The sequence below is a fragment of the Haliotis cracherodii genome, unplaced genomic scaffold, assembly GCF_022045235.1.
Source record: "Haliotis cracherodii isolate W230 unplaced genomic scaffold, xgHalCrac1.p SCAF_28, whole genome shotgun sequence".
NCBI classification, from domain to species: domain Eukaryota; kingdom Metazoa; phylum Mollusca; class Gastropoda; order Lepetellida; family Haliotidae; genus Haliotis; species Haliotis cracherodii.
The window spans coordinates 4,402,416-4,420,061 of NW_027266284.1; the positions used below are offsets into that span (position 1 = coordinate 4,402,416).

A 17,646-nucleotide genomic window follows, 5' to 3' on the forward strand; every position below is an offset into this window, starting at 1 on the left:
CCTTTTCTAAGTATTTTTATTTTACAAAATAATCTACTGATAGTGATTAGAACACATAATTGTGAAAGTGATATGTAATTAAAAAGTTTGCTTCTAAATTTACACATAAAAGGTCGGTATTGCTGGGACATAAGGTAGCAAAATATCAAAATTACAATCACAAATTTGATGAATTGCAGATGTCCATTCAAAACTTTCCCTCCACTTACATAGCTTGTGAGCAGTCCAACACCAAAGACAAGATAGCTGAATACAAATATCAGCCACCAGGGGGAGCTGTTGACCTCCAGGTCAGGTGGAGCGTGTATCCTCACCATCAATGCCGTCATTGACCACAATCCAAACCAGGCGTTCCTCAGCCCAAGAGAGACAGAGCCAAACAGAACCACTCCCAAACCCGTGAAGGCACACAGGATAAAGACATACAGGGCCTGGAAAACAGATCTCTATCGTAACTCAACATACCAACAGGACATCATGCATTCCCAATATTACTTTCTTAAATAATAGGTTAAATGACCTGTTGACCCATTAGTGGACATTGAAGTAATAAAAATTTCATATATTTCTACACTAGTTTCTCCTCATAGTGTCTGTCAGGAAAAGAATTAATTCTTTTTTTGTGCATGTTTTTTTTCTATCCAACAAAAATTACACTTTTCAGGGGAATTACAGTTAAAGGTTGACAGTTCTGATCATCACATTTTCACTCTGTATGAGGACAACATCTACATCTTCTTGAGTAAAAAATCTGTCAACTTAAGACACTCAACAGCTCTGCTCCAAGTAAGGGTTGTTTCTCAAGAACATCTCTTTGAGGATGTCCTCATGTCCTGTTTTTTCACAGATTGGGGATGGAATTAACCTGTTCATTCTCATTAAACTTATGTATGTCAGCTGTCAGAACTGTGACCCTTGTTCATACCATGAAGAGGATGATCTCCTTCCGTGCTCGTCTGTAGATGTTGCTGAACTTGGCACACACTGTGATGTATCTCAGGAGTGGCACAAACTTCACAATGACGAAGAACAACAGCAGTCCCACTTCAGCTCTCAGGATCTACAGGCAAATCAGGCACTGGTAAGCTTCTGCCATTCAACACTATACACATCAACATGTGAAGTAAAATAATATCTGTCAATGGTAAAACGTGTTCGGGTGTAAGGATCTTTCTTGTATAGCTGATATGGCTGAGTACTGATGGAACTTAAACTACTAAATAGTCTTATGACAGTTAAAAACACCAAAAAGCATCTCTACCAACAATGCTATCAACTAGCTTTATTTGAAATGGTGATAGGGTGAACACGTTCACCATAAGGTGCAGTAGATTGTTGGGAACTTGGAGATCTAAGGGAGATAACTCTTCTAGTCAGGTGTAGATGTAAACTTAGAACGTGTTCTGACTCAAAAACTTTATGGCACTAACAAGTGCTGGAGATTATGGATATGTTTTGTATTGTCTTACAAATATCAAAAAAGTCCAAGCATGGTATCAATGTCAATTATCAATCTCTTAGCTTTTCAATCATACATAATTTGCCACTGTCATAATACATCAATAGTTGGATCAACTGTTTCACCCCTAATAGCTACAAGCATAATAAAATTTTCTTGTGTTTATTACTCAGGAAAATGTTTCAGGAAAAAAGCATCTTGTGCAAGGAATGAAATTGTCAATGTCCACGCACCTCATCCCAGAGTGCCAGGAAGGAGACATTGATGAACTCCTCGTAAAAGGTGTTCCGGAGGTCCTCCACAATGTCGGCCACCAACACAAAGCGGAACATGTAGCACACAACATAGGTCAAGGACAGCAGGCCAAAGGTGAACTAGAATAGATAAAATATTCAAGAGACTAAATTAAAGTTACTTTCCCAAGACATTGAATATTCCATCAAAGCAGCATCATAATGGTATACTCCTGGTTTTAACGTAAGGATGGGCTAGTATGTTTTCATGAACATTTAGCAACACTCCTGGCATATGACAGTGGGGGACGACTGGAATGGCTATCCATGTAGAGAGGGAACTCTTTGATCACTTGCTGTGTACCCAACAGCCTATTTGGACCTCAACGTCTGATGAACACGAACCTGGGCCCATAACACACATGACATGAAAGTTATTGCCATTATTCCCATAATTTCACTGTGTAGACTTACGATAGAGAACATTTATTCACATTGTTGAATACCTGGGCCAGTCAGTCTTAATGTGAACCTGAACATACTTCGGAATGTTGTCAGTGGTTAAGAATATTAACTGCTACTAATCTGTGCAGAAAACACTCCTCACCTCCAAGTAGTTCCACAGGTTGTTGAAGTATTTTGCTTGATTTCGGACAATCTCACAAAGTTCACATCTTATCTTCATCAGCGTCAGAACCACAAACACCAACTGAAAACAGCATACAAACACTGATCAATTCCACATGTATGCTGTGCACAGAGGAAGAATTTATTTAAAATCTTACATCTGATTCAATACCTCTCTTCTGTCCATACACTATTCATGATAAAGCAGCTATTTGGTTCAAGTATGATCAAACAGTCTTACTGTTAGTATGTGGACCTACTCTGCCCCTATGAATTTCAATAGGGTATCTGTTGAAATAGCTCACATTTAGCGTGTAGGCCTACGCTGTACAGGAACTGCAATGTGTATTGGAAATAACAAATTGCCAAAATTCTGACAAAACAGCACTCCTGATTATGTCGCCACTTTCTGAATAAGATGAACTCTATGTCTCACCTCACAGGCCAATACACAGTTGTCCCAGACACTGATGTAGCAGAATACCCGTGTCGCCATGACAATGGGATACGGGTCAGCTCCCCCTGTTGGTGGAAACTCGAGGAGTAGTGTGACTGAACTGAAGAGGTTTGTGGGAACATTGAAGAGGGTGAGCTCCACGATGACCGCTCGAGTCTGGACATCCAGCCAGCTGGACTCCTCCAACTCACGCAGTTGTCTGTAAGCCTCGGACCTGCAGCAGTAACATTCCCGTCAACAAGTCGTCAAATTTCAATTCCAGTGTTTGTCAGTCAACAAATAATCAGAAATTCACACTGCATGTCGTCCTAAAATGTCCCCTATACCATCTTTCGCTTCTAATGGCATAAACAGATACTGATTTATTTAGAAAATTTGTAAAATAAAATTTTAAAAATTCCATGTATTCTCATTGTCATGAATTTTGTGTTTTACAACTGGAATAAAATCATTAATAACTATGACCTATAATATCAGAAATTTTCAAAACATATTTTGAAATTTGAATAAGGCTAAAGAATTATGTTTTGTGCCTTAATGTGAGTCTAATGGGAGAGATCCAAATATTCCGAGCCATGCTCCCTACCTGTTTCGTGACAGCTGGATAGTGGAGCCGGTTGGGTCATAGGTGCCATGTTGTCCCCACAACAAAAAGCTGTAGGCGGTGGGATCCGTCCAGGAGGAGTTGACTCCCACGATGCTGTTGTCACGCCTGCTGCTGCTGTACTGATACCGACACGGTGATGTTTTGGTGACGTATCTGATGCTGCTGCAGTCTTCCTGGCCCACTCGTAACTGTCGGACATGCACGTCACCGATCAGGTAACTGTTGAGGTGACCGATGGCCATCTGTGGATGGAGAGTAAGGTGATTTATCTCGTAAAATTAATGAGGAATATACACAGCAATGCAGTGGTAGATATGTTTTACAGCTTATAACAAGTATTGGGTATTTGTGGACCACCACAGGGGCATCATACAGAAGATAGCAAGAGTGTCTGTGAAGGAGTTGGTACTTTCTGATATTAGAGTTGACGTGTGTTTGTGCATACCTGTTTGTGTGGTTGAGAGGGTGTGACGGACACACTCTGACTGTACACACCGTCCAACAGCGTCATCCGACTCCACTCAAACCATTCCCGACGAGTCTGGATCTGGGAGAAGGGTAGCTGACCGGAACTGCAGCACAAATTTCACAATATTCATCTGAGGTATATCGGTGTCTCCATTAGAAGTGGAGTGGTACGTGATATGCACCTACATTTCCACCATTACTGTTTGAAAGTCAACAAAACCAAATCCTTAACTATTTTTACCGCAGATTTGAATCATCAAAATGTGTTTAGCAATAACTTGATTTTACCTTTTGTTACTATTCCAGAAGCATTGCTCTGTTAATGTTAATTGCATTGAACTATTCAGTGTTACAAGTATTGAGTACTGAGTGCAAGTAGCTTCATACTGCAGCCAGCAATATCCCAGACACATAACAGGAAGCAGTAATCGTGCCCAGGACAGGCAGATCGGTGGTTGATAGCAAGAGCAATGATGAATGTGTTGGGGTACGACGTACCAATGGGACCAGACCCTCATACAACAAACAAGGGTCCTGCTTCCCTACTCGGCCCCAGAATCTCCAGGTTACATCTTTCACAGAAATGACAAAGATGGCTATCAAATATTTATAAATATAATGTATCATCAACACCTTTTTTCAGTACCGGACTACTAGATATACTTACTTTACAAAAGCATCCTTGATGGCCTGGTTGCAGTAGAACGGCGATGCTGTGTCTCTCCCGTACGCCATGATAGTCAACAGCGGGAACATCACTGAGAACACCACACTATCACTGGAACACATGGCAGCCATAACTACATGTGCTATCAGCCAACATTACAACTGTCATTCCAGTCATCATGTGCAATTTGATGTATACATTTTACTGTCCTGCATACTACTAAGTGGCAATGATTTCATGTTAGACAATAACTGTATGCATGACTTCATTGCAAAATAGAGCTATTATTTCAAGGCTCATTTTCTCAAACCTGACCAGGAGAAATCTGATATTGCCATATCAATACAGTAAAACATCTCGATAATTGGAAGCACTTGTTGCAATAATTCTGGACAGGAAAATCGAATGATCAATGATGAAATGGGTGTTTAATTTGAAAATGTACAGGCAATCAAGTATTACCAAAAGAAATAAACCCAAAATATAAAGTCAAGGTAAGTGAATGCGAAGCATTTAGGTCAGTTTTAGTAATATTTCAGCCATTCCACAAGGGACTACAGCAAAAGGGTTCATCATATGTAACCACATGGAATTCAACCTTGATCTTCAGTGTGATGAGCAAATGCTTATACCTCAGGGCTACCCTGCTATCTGTTAATCATGATAATGTTCTGACACCATGGTGTCTGACGCTCTGTAGCTTTAACACGCCAGTGAAAGCTATCTACCTGAAGAGGCCCAGTGTCTTTTTCTCTCTGATGATCTTCTTCCTTGCTTCAATCAACGTCTTTTCCTGAGGGGGCCGGGCAAACCTCAGGTAGCGGCACCTCTGTCTAGCTGCCACGCCCTGAAAGTAAGCAATGACACATTGATATATACTTCATGTATCGATAGGTGCTTCAAATGCTCACATACTCTTCATGACATCAGGGTTTTGAATACAGAAGTCATGTTTGCAGATCAGAGCTTTCAAGGAATGAGTTTCTTTTTTCGCCCTTACAGCTCTATACAGCAGCTTGTTTCTACTGGGAACTAGACCAGACAGCCCTGTTGGAATAGTATGGCTGAAATAATGTTAAGTTAACTTTTAACTCACTCACTCACCCAGTGACATGCAATTGCCCTGGAATCAAGGGGAAACAAGAATGGCATATTAGCAACTATATGAATATCTTACCCTCTCAAGTTCTTCCCACTCCTCACACTCCACCTCCCGCTGTTTGCGGCGGCGGGCCAACTCATTGTCCATGCCGTAGAAGCCGTCATCATAGTGATCGAGGACACATGGATCCTGGCGATGCTTCATGGCCGTGTACACTACTGTCAGCAGGATCTGCAGCAGCAACATCAGTTCACAAACAGCCACACATTTGTTCGAAACAATGAAAGCAAACTGACACACTAGTAAATTTCCCTTCACTGAAAGTGTTATAATCCTTGAGAAATATGAGTATTCTTGTATCAATGAAAGTTCATGGTTAGGAGTCTCTGTACCGAAAGAATACAAGAACATGTACACACTGGATGAGTTCACAAGGACGTATGAAGTCTGACAATGCTGGGGAAGTCAGGAATTCTTGTGCAGGCCCCATGTCTTGGATGCCTCGCAGAAAAATTGATTCAAGACATGGGAAGTAACGAGACTGTGTTTTTACAATAGTTTCAATGAAGTTTGTGCTAAGATTATCTGCAGCATTGGAATGCACAATATTTTCTACAATATCATTTTCAAGGTTTCCACTGAGAGAGAGCATGTTGAGCATATGTGGGAATTGTATGCCAGACACCGAGGTGAGACAACTACTAGACACTGTGAGCTACACAGCAGGACTCACCAGGAATGGCTGTGCTATGCAGATGCACATCATGCCAGACACCGAGGTGAGACAACTACTAGACACTGTGAGCTACACAGCAGGACTCACCAGGAATGGCTGTGCTATGCAGATGCACATCATGCCAGACACCGAGGTGAGACAACTACTAGACACTGTGAGCTACACAGCAGGACTCACCAGGAATGGCTGTGCTATTCAGATGCACATAATGCCAGACACCGAGGTGAGACAACTACTAGACACTGTGAGCTACACAGCAGGACTCACCAGGAATGGCTGTGCTATGCAGATGCACATCATACAAGACACCGAGGTTAGACAACTACTAGACAATGTGAGATACACAACTGGACTCACCAGGAATGGCTGTGCTATGAAGATGCACATCATGAAGCTGAAGTACAGGGACTGAAGCCACATGGTGCTCTTGGTCTTCCCGAACCTACAACAGACAATACCACATTAAATCACTGGTGGAACATTGTGTTGGCTTTAGCCCATCATGTATCAGGATTTCAAGCATAAATTCACACGGACTGATTTTATCTAATTAACATAATATTTCTGTTTTAATGTTATAAGACAATGTTCTATGAAAACATAAGACTCATGCAAATATGTTTGAATTCCTAACATCATGGATCTAGCAGCAGTACCTAGCAGCAGTCTAGCAGGTCTAGATACACCCCTGGAACTCGTGTCACCAAGTGTGGAACAAACAGATGATGCAGACACAAGCGAACTCACCTGAAGCCATATAGTACTGTGATGCCAGCACAGCCAACTGAGATAACGGCACATAGTGTCCATGCAATATAGCGGCACCAAAATGGCAGGAAGACTCGCCGACTTGAATGGAGTCGGTGCTGATCTGAAAGTAAATCCAATGTACTGCATTAAGAATTGATATTCATTTTTCAGTATTCATGGTAAATATGTTATGAGTACAATGTGTTACAAAATAAATTATCAAGTGAACCCAGTCCTCGGCATGACAGGCGAACGCTTTAACCACTTGGCTACCCGACCACCCCGTCAAACCAAAAGACGCTAAAAGGTGTTACTTGTTGTTTCCCTGCCTGGCACTCGGCATTAAGGGAATTAAACAAGGACTGGAGTGGGTCTGGCACTATACAACAGACATTAGTCTTGAACTAGTACAAACAGCCACACGCACATGCATGCACGTCACAATGAAAGTGCAATAATCTTGAACGAGATGTTAAACCCCACTTCAACTCACTGGTATCCAAGCACTAACTCACTTATGCTGCATGAATTGCCCTGTGAATCAGATACTACAGTTTTGCTACTAATTCCATGATAGTGAGGACATACCTCTGTGGTAGGTGTCCTGACACCTCGGTGGTGGGCTGGGGGAAGGTGCGCTTGGTATGGGCTGCACCCGGTTCTTGTCTGCTACACCCTGGGAGTAAGCCTGGCTTGTTGAGTCCTCAAACCCACTTGATGCTACATCAGTTTCCTCCTCTGTCCAAAAAAAATCAATACAGACTCACAGGAAAAATAATCATTTTAGCTATGTCTGTTACATGGAAACTTTCTAAATAGCAAAGTTGCCATTTACAACCATTTTGGAATATCATAATCAGTAGCTTACTTGCGTTTCACATAAGTATATTTAATGACAAAAATATGCCTAGAAACAACATTATTAGGAAGGGATTCTTTGACGAAAGTGCATTATGATTGGTTTGCCTTTTATTTTCACTTAAGACTGACGCCATCTCCCATCACTCACCTTTCCTGAGTGTGAGCAGGACGGGTGGTGCCGGGGTCTGGGGGCTGCTGGGGTGGCTGGTCTTCACTCTGTTGGAGCCGGAGTGCACGGCCTGCTCTCTCTTGATCCACTGCTTCTGGGCCCAGTCCTGGATGCTCTGCCAGTTGAGGATGGACTGGTCCAGCAGGGAGTACGTCATGATGGGCTGGACAGTCTCCTCCTCATGCTCCCTCGACACCTCCTCGCTTGGCTTCCCACTCACGTACTCGGGCTTGTCTGGCTCCGAGCCTGGGTAACGCACCTGAAAGTCACATCCATGTTTACATGTGCAGATACCATCATATTCACCACAAACATTCATTATTTTGGTGAACCAGTGTCACTGTCACATGAGTGGGATACCGAGTGGAATGATGGGGAATAGACTGTTTCAGTGATACTGAGTGGTATTATGTCAAATTGAGTGTTGAGTATGGGTGGCCGTTCAGTCCAAAAATACAAAGTTGAAATACAGGACAAAAGTATGCGATAACAGTCAAATGTTAAGTCTAAAGTATTAAATGTTACTTATAAAGGTCTAAATACAAAACAAACAGATGCCAGGTTAAAAAATACGAAGTTGAAAGAAAGGTCAAAAGTATGCAATATAATAGTCAAAAGTTACGAAAAGACATCATATAAAAAGAAAGAACAATGTGTACTAAAGAACATCAGTGTGCACGAAGGACACTAAACTGCTGAAGGACGTTGACAAAAAAACGCCAGATTGGTATGGTATACACTCTTCAGATGGTATGAAAATGTGCATCTGAAACATAACTCGGCATCATAACACCCTCGTGTTGCAACAAGCAAAAAGGTCCTTTCCCGGTGATGATGCATAAATGCAACATGTATATACACAATGTGTACATTATACAGTATAAATATTTAACGTCAGACGGTGGGTGCACGAGGAATGACATAATACTTGTATAGTCGTCATGCAGTTATCACATTCACAGCGGAACAAGCTGATTAAACTCGGATATAAATGCTCTATAAATGTTCGTACCATCTAGCGTTTATTGTCAACATCCTTTAGCAGTTTAGTGTTCTTTTGTGCGCACTGACGTTCTTTAGTACACATTTTTCTTTCTTTTCATATGATGTCTCTCCAAAACATTTGACTATTATTGCATACTTTTGATCTTTATTTCAACTTTGTATTTTTTAACCGGCGTCCGTTTGCTTTGTATTTTGACCTTTATTAGTAACACTTTATTTGTTAAATCTGCCTATTATTGTGTACTTTTGTCCTTTATTTCAACTTTGATTTGTTGACCAAATGGCTGTCAATAGTTGAGGCAATGAATGGTACAGCATTATAGAGAGGTATAGAGTGCTGCAGTGTTGTAGAAGCACTATAGAGAGGTATAGAGTGCTGCAGTGTTGTACAGAAGGACAGACTGATAGTACTGTACAGAGGAAAGGAGTGGTACAGCACTATAGAGAGGTATAGAGTGCTGCAGTGTTGTACAGAAGGACAGACTGATAGTACTGTACAGAGGAAAGGAGTGGTACAGCACTATAGAGAGGTATAGAGTGCTGCAGTGTTGTAGAAGCACTATAGAGAGGTATAGAGTGCTGCAGTGTTGTAGAAGCACTATAGAGAGGTATAGAGTGCTGCAGTGTTGTACAGGAGGACAGACTGATAGTACTGTTTAGAGGAAAGGAGTGGTACAGCACTATAGTGAGGTATAGAGTGCTGCAGTGTTGTAGAAGCACTATAGAGAGGTATAGAGTGCTGCAGTGTTGTACAGGAGGACAGACTGATAGTACTGTTTAGAGGAAAGGAGTAGTACAGTGGTAAGGAAGTCTGCGGTAGCACAGCGTCCTGCTCACCCTACTTCTCCTGAACAGGAAGCCCAGCAGGAGGTTGAGGGGGATGATGAGGCTGCAGATGATGGCTCCGGTGCTCACATTCTGCCAGGATGCGTCCAGCAACCCAAACTCTCCTCGCACCTGCTGGAATAACAAGATATCCATTAATTCAGGGTCACCTTTGCATACAGAGAACTTCACTGTCAGGTAAGCATGTGTTAATAAACTTCAAGTAATCATTATTTCTCCATGAGAACCAATTCTATATCATCATTAAAATGAATACAATCATGATTCATCATATAATATTATCCAAAGTCTTTACTGTAATAACACAATCTAATAGTCGCTCATCAATATTCTCTAGTCAAAAAGTAATATTCTTATGTAAAATGATGACAGAGTGCTGAAGTCTGAGTTTGAGTCTCACCTCTGTCAGGGTCTGTTTGTACCACATTGCATTCAGACACATGTAGGACATGAGCAGGGTAAGGCAGCAGGTGAGGCGCTGGGTGCGGGTGAAGCGGCTGTGAGCCGGGCGTGTCATCAGCGACGTCCAAAGATGGAAGTCTGCCATGTACTGCGTGCCCTTAGCCCAGAATACCTACAACATCAACACCCTTAACTTAAAAGTTTACTGAAGCTCCAATAAAATCTCGTTTCATTATTACAATGCATTTTGAGCATCCATCACACACCATTAAGTTGTGCAATGTCACTGAACATATATTTGGATTATTTTCAAGGCAAAATTTCCCACACCATTCCCAAACATCAAACTGTGCTTGATTTTGCTCACTAGTTTCAGTCACACACAATCACTCCTGCATGGTGCAAGTGTTAAATGGAATTTTTGTGGTTATATTCATTTTTTCTTTCTTTGAAGAGAGAAATTTGCAAATATGAACTGAGGTGTTACTTACCGTTGAGAATCCGATATCTCCGTCCAACGCCATTACTTCTCTTTCCACCTTCCCATCATCCTCCTCCACAGCAAACCATCTCTCACACAGGAAGTAGTACACGTGTCCTGCAACCATGACCATCTTACACGTGACAAGTGTTGCTTTTTCTCCATTAACATTATACCTGAATCTTACTAGTCACATATATACAGAAGCCTCGATCATAAAACGAGGAATTTCATCTAGCCTGGAGGCTACCCAAGCAGTGCGTTAATGGGTTTAACACCAATAAAGCGGTCTTTGTCTTGCCATGACTTGTGAGTTTGATATAGGAGGAAATCCTAAAGTGATGAAGATCTCAGATGTTCTACAACTTTGCTGAAACCTGTGCGTACGGTTATAGTGCTCTCACAGCAAGGTTCCCAATCAGGACAAATCTGGAATTTGAACATGATCAGCGAATTCTGCCACAGCTGTGAGACCCAATTCTGCACTGTTTATTGTTGCAATCTAAGCCACACATCTTGTTTATCAGTCATTATCAGGATGTATAACTTTAATCCAGACAAATTTGAAATTATTAGAGATGAAATAATGTGTGACATTTTGTTCACCAAATTGTCAGGAATTGTCAAGGAATGTCCCTCACCTGTAACAAGATCTCGAACCAGGACTCGACTCAGGTACCAGCTGGGGGAGGGGCCAGAATTGTTGTGCCACAGCTGCACTTTCCAGATCTTGCCCAGACTATCAGGATGACTATCAAAAACATCAGAATACAAAATAAGCCATCAACAGTTTTGAATTAAATATCTTCATTTGCTGTGATGTGTTGTTCTGAACAAACATCCTGATCTAACACAATTTGGATAATTAACCATGGTGGACTAGTGAGAATAAAGGATAAAAATCTCAAGATAGAATTACTGTCAATCACATCATATCCATCAAAAAATATTCTGACCATACCAATTACTAGCCCTTCAACCCAGGTCACAGCTATTACAAGAAAACTTGTCTCTCTATTAATGTCGTGGGCTTCTAAAGAGGCTGTTTACAACATTTTCCGCTTACCGGGACAATTACAGGGAGAAGTATCTACTAAGCAAAGATGAGTGTGCTGGTAACTCACGTCATGACAAACTTGTCCCTGGAGTTGCGCTCGAACAGTGGACGGTTGTCGTCACTGATGAGCTCCCTCGTCTCTGACATCCCTTCCTCACCATGAATGATCATGCTGATCTGAAACGTACAGGCTCAATATTATTCAATATTTTGGCATTATGTTGATTGGTTAGTTCATGCAAATTGTTGCACTGTTTTTATTACTTGCAAAGTGGCCCAAAGCAACATGTTGTCATATCAACACATTGCCACAAAATTAATAAAATCCTCCATATGACGACACAGAAGATATTGGGCATTATGTGTCAATATTCCAACAATAGTGACTGTGCTGATGTCTCGACTTGTGATCGTGAAACCCACATTTTTCTCCATTTTCTCAGAAGAAAAGACAGGGTAATACACTACTGCCTAAAAGTTCATTCCCCTAACACGCATGTGACAAGGGTGCTCAACGGGTTGCACACGGGTGTGCAACGGGTGTGCAGCGCGTGTGCCACCCGTGTAACACGGGACCGGGTTCCAGTTGAAGTTGACAAAATTATCAAATGAATATTGAGATAAAACAAAACAGTGAGATGTGAAATTTGAGTTAATGAGCGGCCATTGAGCTGTGTTCACCAGACCGTAAATACAAGGTCGGCCTGTCTTAATTAGTGTTCGGTTGTTAGACTTTTATGGCATGAACCATTCCACTAGGGTCCCGTCTAGCCATTGTGGCTAGCCGACAGTAGAACAGTAGTGAATTTAGATGCGAGTTTATTGCTAGGGGAACCCCCGTGTTGACACGATTGTCGCGGGTTGGTAAATGTTCGCCATTAATAAAAAGATTGCTTGTGGATTGCGAACATATTCATTTGCCCACACCAGTCATTCCATTTGATTGCAAATATAACGTTTTTCGTTCGCCAAATTTATGCTTTAGACAGTACAATTATGATATAGCCATCACCACTACTAATGTCTCATTATTTCACGTAGGAATATGTCCCATTTCCCCACACTCCACTTTCTGTTTTGTACTTTGAAAGAATAAATAAAAGAAGGTTTTGTGTGGGACACTTTTATACTAATTATAAGAGGATGTTGTAAATGAATATGAACAGCCATGCTGTCTGACTGTTGATAGAATTTGAGATCTTCACAATCACCGGGTGTGACCATGTAGACAGAATCTCGTTAAGGTTTGTGATTTTTACATTTGCCCAATGACCATAGTGAGTATTGCTGGGGATACCAAACGTAACAGTTTATTATTAGAGGTTGTGAGTACCTATACCACGTAGATAGGATATATTTAGGATTTTAATCCTTCTTTGAGAGGCATTTAGAAGTTGGAGTACTACGTTAGGATAAGATTTATGGGTGACTTTAATCCATTCTTTCTCTGTGGGTAATCCTTTCACGTTGATTGGAGGAAGTCACTCAACCAGGTCATGACAGGTCTTGAGTTTACTCACTAACTGCTGTGAGCGTTTTTGGCATAACATCTTTTCTTGTATAAACATAGAAACAATGCTAACTCACTCACTGTTAATCTTCTGCAGTTTGCTGGCAAACTGGGGATAAACCTCAGAGTCAAAGACGATCAAACTTAGTTCGAATCCTTGTTTATATGTGACATCTCCCAAATGGGGACATGTTCATAAACTTGGCAAGTGATGATGAATTTTAATATTAATATTATTATAGTTTATGAAATTGTTAAGGGACAATTGCTTTTGACTGTTTAAAAATAAACTCACCTCAAGGTGATTGGCAAGTCAAAACTGACCTCCCTGAATATGTTTTTTAGGTTTGACAGCAACTATGCTTGTGGATTTCAGAGATAGACATGATTTGTTAGAAAGCATGGGAAGGCACGGCGTCGACTGGCGAGCATGTGTGGCTAGAAGTCTAGCGGCGGTATCCTTCTAGTAGTCTCTTGGTCAGCTTCTCATCCTGGGGGTTGGGATTCTGGTAGAGACTCTTGGCAAGGAGGGCGGCGGTATTGGCGACGAAGTGGTTTGAGGTCGGTATGCCACTACTCTGGAAGAAGTGGTACAAGTCTGTGTAGTTTGTGATGTCGTACTCGATGTCCTGTCCCCCCTTCTTGTGCGCCATGACGAAAGGGACTCCTTGTTTGACGTAGAGATGTTCCTTTGGGGTGTTGAGCTGGTCAACCTTGAGATCCGGCCGGGCCTTGTAGTGGTTGATCGGAATGTCTGACCTTTCCACTAGTAATTAAAGTTCTTTGGTATGACCTCTTTTATCCCTGCTGACGTTATCCTAATGTTCAATTTCAGTCTGCCTCACCAAGCGTAAGAAAGCATTGTACATGTTCTGATAAACCACACTGATGCAATTAAGCAAATGAATATTTGCTGTGGGCAAATATCTATTTTCTATATATATATTTGTGGATATGAAGCATTCTAGTTAATTTTGGATACACTGGGCGGACAGAATTGTGTTTATTTCCAGGCCATCCTGATCGTCGTTTACTTCTATAAGGTGTATGTTTTGAGGCAAGATCAAAGGCGCCGCACAGCATTTATTAGATAACAGAAGAGGTCGTCCGTTTCGCTTTAAACAACCACCCCACCCTGTCTGTAGGAGTTATATAATCGGTGCGCAAATAACTGTGTCAAGTCCCCTGGCGGGCTGATGCGGTGTCAGTGATGAACATGAATGCTCAAATTTTAGACCTGTAGCACTCACAAGTTGCTCAGCCAAAATATTGAAAAGTGTATATTCAATTCTCTGATAACAGCAAATATAACCTTAGAAATAGATTCAACATACAAACAATCAAATGTAGAACACAGACCTATGCTTAATAATAATTTCTTTTGGATATGATCAACCTGCGGAACCCTCTATCCGATGAAGTAACTAATGCTCGCTCATTAAAAGAAAACAAATCATTAATTAATCGTTCTGATGCAATTACTAATAAATTTGACTTCAAATATTTTCATAGATCATGCCAAATTGTCCACTGTCGCCATAGGCTCGGATGCAGTGACATAAACGCTGATAAGTTTAGACGACATGTATCAGACATACCAGACTGCACTTGTGGATATCACCTTAAAGATGCAATTCACTTTTTCTATAACTGTCAAAAAATACGATAATATCAGAAACACTGAGTATTTCTACACACATGGGTATGGTCTAAAAATGATATTACGTGGCAGTAGTTAATCAGTTCTACAAACATGACTCTTTTTAAATCAGTTCACGACATCATTGTCAAAAGCAAAAGGTTTGAGTAGCTTAATTTTATGCATGTAGTAAAGGAAAACTGCATTACCTTATTTCACAGACACCACTTGCTTCAGTGTATTGGTTTGTGTATTTCATTTGTGCATTTTGTATGTTTAAGTTCATCACTCTCTTATATATATCCAGCTGTTGTTAAAGGGGCACTGATCTAACGCAATTCCCCAGGACTGGTTGTTGCCTTTGTTATTGTTTTTTCCCAGTGAGTACCCGGATGTAGAGCAGAAATCTAGACTAGCTCGCGACCTCTGTTGCGCCATTCGTAAGCGCATTAGTCACTTTTATGGATACCGGTAGTAATAAGAGCGTATGGTCACATTGATCAACAAAATGAAATACAGTTTTCGAGATAATAAGGAAATGTAGGCATCTTTGTGGGTAGCATCGGTAATGGTGACGAAGTTTTGATAAGTCACTTGCTTGGTAATTTTGCGATTTTCGTTTTTACACTATTTTGACTTGCAACACAAAGTAAATATTTCACCTGAGCATTGCTTTTTTTATAGTGTGTATATTTTTTTACTGTCAAAATGTGTAACATATTTATTAAACGTCTAAATATTCAGTTATTTTACAAAGTGACTGAAAAACATTTCCATCTGTATTATTATGATAACGAATTCCAAACATTTTGATGTTTAATGTCATCACCAATAGACTGAAAATGTTAAGTTGAAAAGTACATTTCTATGTTGTTTGGCTTCTAATCCAACATAATAATCTGTTGTGATGTTTGTAGGCCCTTTTGATCGTCTTAATCAATCTGGACAGATTTTTTAGTCAAAATGACTGAAATATTTACACATTTTAAAAATTGCCTGAGAGAATCACATTTTACAAATTGACGGTAATCTATACACGCTTACAAAGGAAATGGCCTGTGAAAACAACGTCTATCGCGCATTGAAGAATTTCCAAACCAAGACGTAGAAAAACAAGAACGAATCGGTTCAAATGAAGGAAAACAAAATGCAAATACCATAATTACAACTTACCAAATTTATGTGTATAAATAGGCAGCTTCCTTATTCGAGGAATGTATCCGTGAATATCCACACAAAGGAATAATATCCCACTCGTCTGCAGCTATACAAAATAACTTATTCGATGTCACGTGTCTCTGTAACTATCAAATATTCTAAAAGATATATATCGTTTCGAGGTGTCAAGTCTCAAGGGTCGGCTGAGAAAGGCCACGTGACAACTATTTTCATTACGTCGACGGTTCCTAAAAAAGCCATTGAGTTTGATAACAATGAGCAACCAATCAACGTATTATCAGTTAACCCTTTGAACAAATTGTATGTTGTTTTTACATCGGCACTTCACGCCATGATATGAGTGTATTCCCTTTGTTTTAGTAAACCTAGACATGTAAACACTCACTTTTGACATATCCACTGTGCAAGATAACAGTGATTAATCAATCAACGTATTTTCTGTTAATCCTTTGATGACTAGGAACGATCCCTTGATTTACAAAAAAAGTAAATCAACTGATCATTCATCTCTTGCTGGGCTGCCACGTGCATATTACATAACCTCACTTCAAACCTGGATTTAGATTGAATAATTACCCCAGACACAATAAATGCCAAATGAGAACCTTTGTCAGGTAATCTTAGTGGTGCTACCACTAATTGTACCTGTAATAAATTCATTAACTGAGCATCAAGTGAATGACGACAAATACACAAGTGTAGGGTTATACGAGAAAACGTGGATGACAACAAGGGAGTAGTAATCGTATTACACAATCCGAAATCCGAAAATGCTTTCACTGCATGGATACTTTTTTTAGTATTAAACTATAACCATCTGGGGTATTTCCAAATGACGACTTCCGATGAGCTCCGCCGTTCTTTTTGTCTGTTTGTTTAGGCTGAAGAAATTATTTAACATGCGCCCTTTGTCGAATCTTTATAGATCACAGTTAACCAATCAGTGTTTATGCAAAAATGCGTAAAACAAGTATTGCCTCCAGCCTCCAAGTTTATTTAGCTGTCCTTGCAGACGGTAGCCCAGTCTCTGGTCACGCTCATTTGGGTACTCACGGGGGAAAAAACAATACCAAAGGCAACAACCAGTCCGGGGAATGGCGTTAGATCAGTGCCCCTTTAAGGAATTTAGATAGGCCTTTTAGATTTCTTACACTGTTAGTGGTCATAATGTTCTTAAATGTTTGGAAACTTAAGGTATTGCTTATTTAAGAGTTCATATCACCGTTGGTGAAAAGCTTCACATTGGAATAAATAATGCAATTCATCTCCCACAGCGATAGATTCACAGAGTGGACACTGGCTGTCTTCCCTGGGAATGTTCAGCCACCGACCTGTTTCAACTGGTAATCCTTGGTTAGAAAGTACTGACTTCAATTTTGAGAGCAGTAGAT

The 17,646-nt window shown here is 40.6% G+C and overlaps 1 protein-coding gene across 3 annotated transcripts in view; it reads right to left on the reverse strand.

Moving 5' to 3' along the window:
• LOC139473393 (polycystin-1-like protein 1) overlaps positions 1-17,646 on the reverse strand; it is a 235,293-nt gene that overhangs the window by 7,855 nt on the left and 209,792 nt on the right. For 2 of the 3 annotated variants that reach the window (XM_071255959.1, XM_071255956.1), the window contains 19 exons: positions 11,995-12,104; positions 11,512-11,621; positions 10,881-10,987; positions 10,388-10,561; positions 9,979-10,101; positions 8,116-8,395; positions 7,695-7,844; positions 7,104-7,227; positions 6,714-6,798; positions 5,696-5,851; positions 5,247-5,365; positions 4,519-4,629; positions 3,829-3,955; positions 3,363-3,625; positions 2,756-2,990; positions 2,300-2,401; positions 1,693-1,833; positions 926-1,060; positions 210-431 (listed from right to left, as the gene is read on the reverse strand). In XM_071255959.1, the coding sequence (XP_071112060.1) occupies positions 210-431; positions 926-1,060; positions 1,693-1,833; positions 2,300-2,401; positions 2,756-2,990; positions 3,363-3,625; positions 3,829-3,955; positions 4,519-4,629; positions 5,247-5,365; positions 5,696-5,851; positions 6,714-6,798; positions 7,104-7,227; positions 7,695-7,844; positions 8,116-8,395; positions 9,979-10,101; positions 10,388-10,561; positions 10,881-10,987; positions 11,512-11,621; positions 11,995-12,104 (2,874 nt within the window). The remainder of the gene's footprint in view (positions 1-209; positions 432-925; positions 1,061-1,692; positions 1,834-2,299; positions 2,402-2,755; positions 2,991-3,362; positions 3,626-3,828; positions 3,956-4,518; positions 4,630-5,246; positions 5,366-5,695; positions 5,852-6,713; positions 6,799-7,103; positions 7,228-7,694; positions 7,845-8,115; positions 8,396-9,978; positions 10,102-10,387; positions 10,562-10,880; positions 10,988-11,511; positions 11,622-11,994; positions 12,105-17,646) is intronic. The other variant, XM_071255957.1, reaches the window with a different exon arrangement.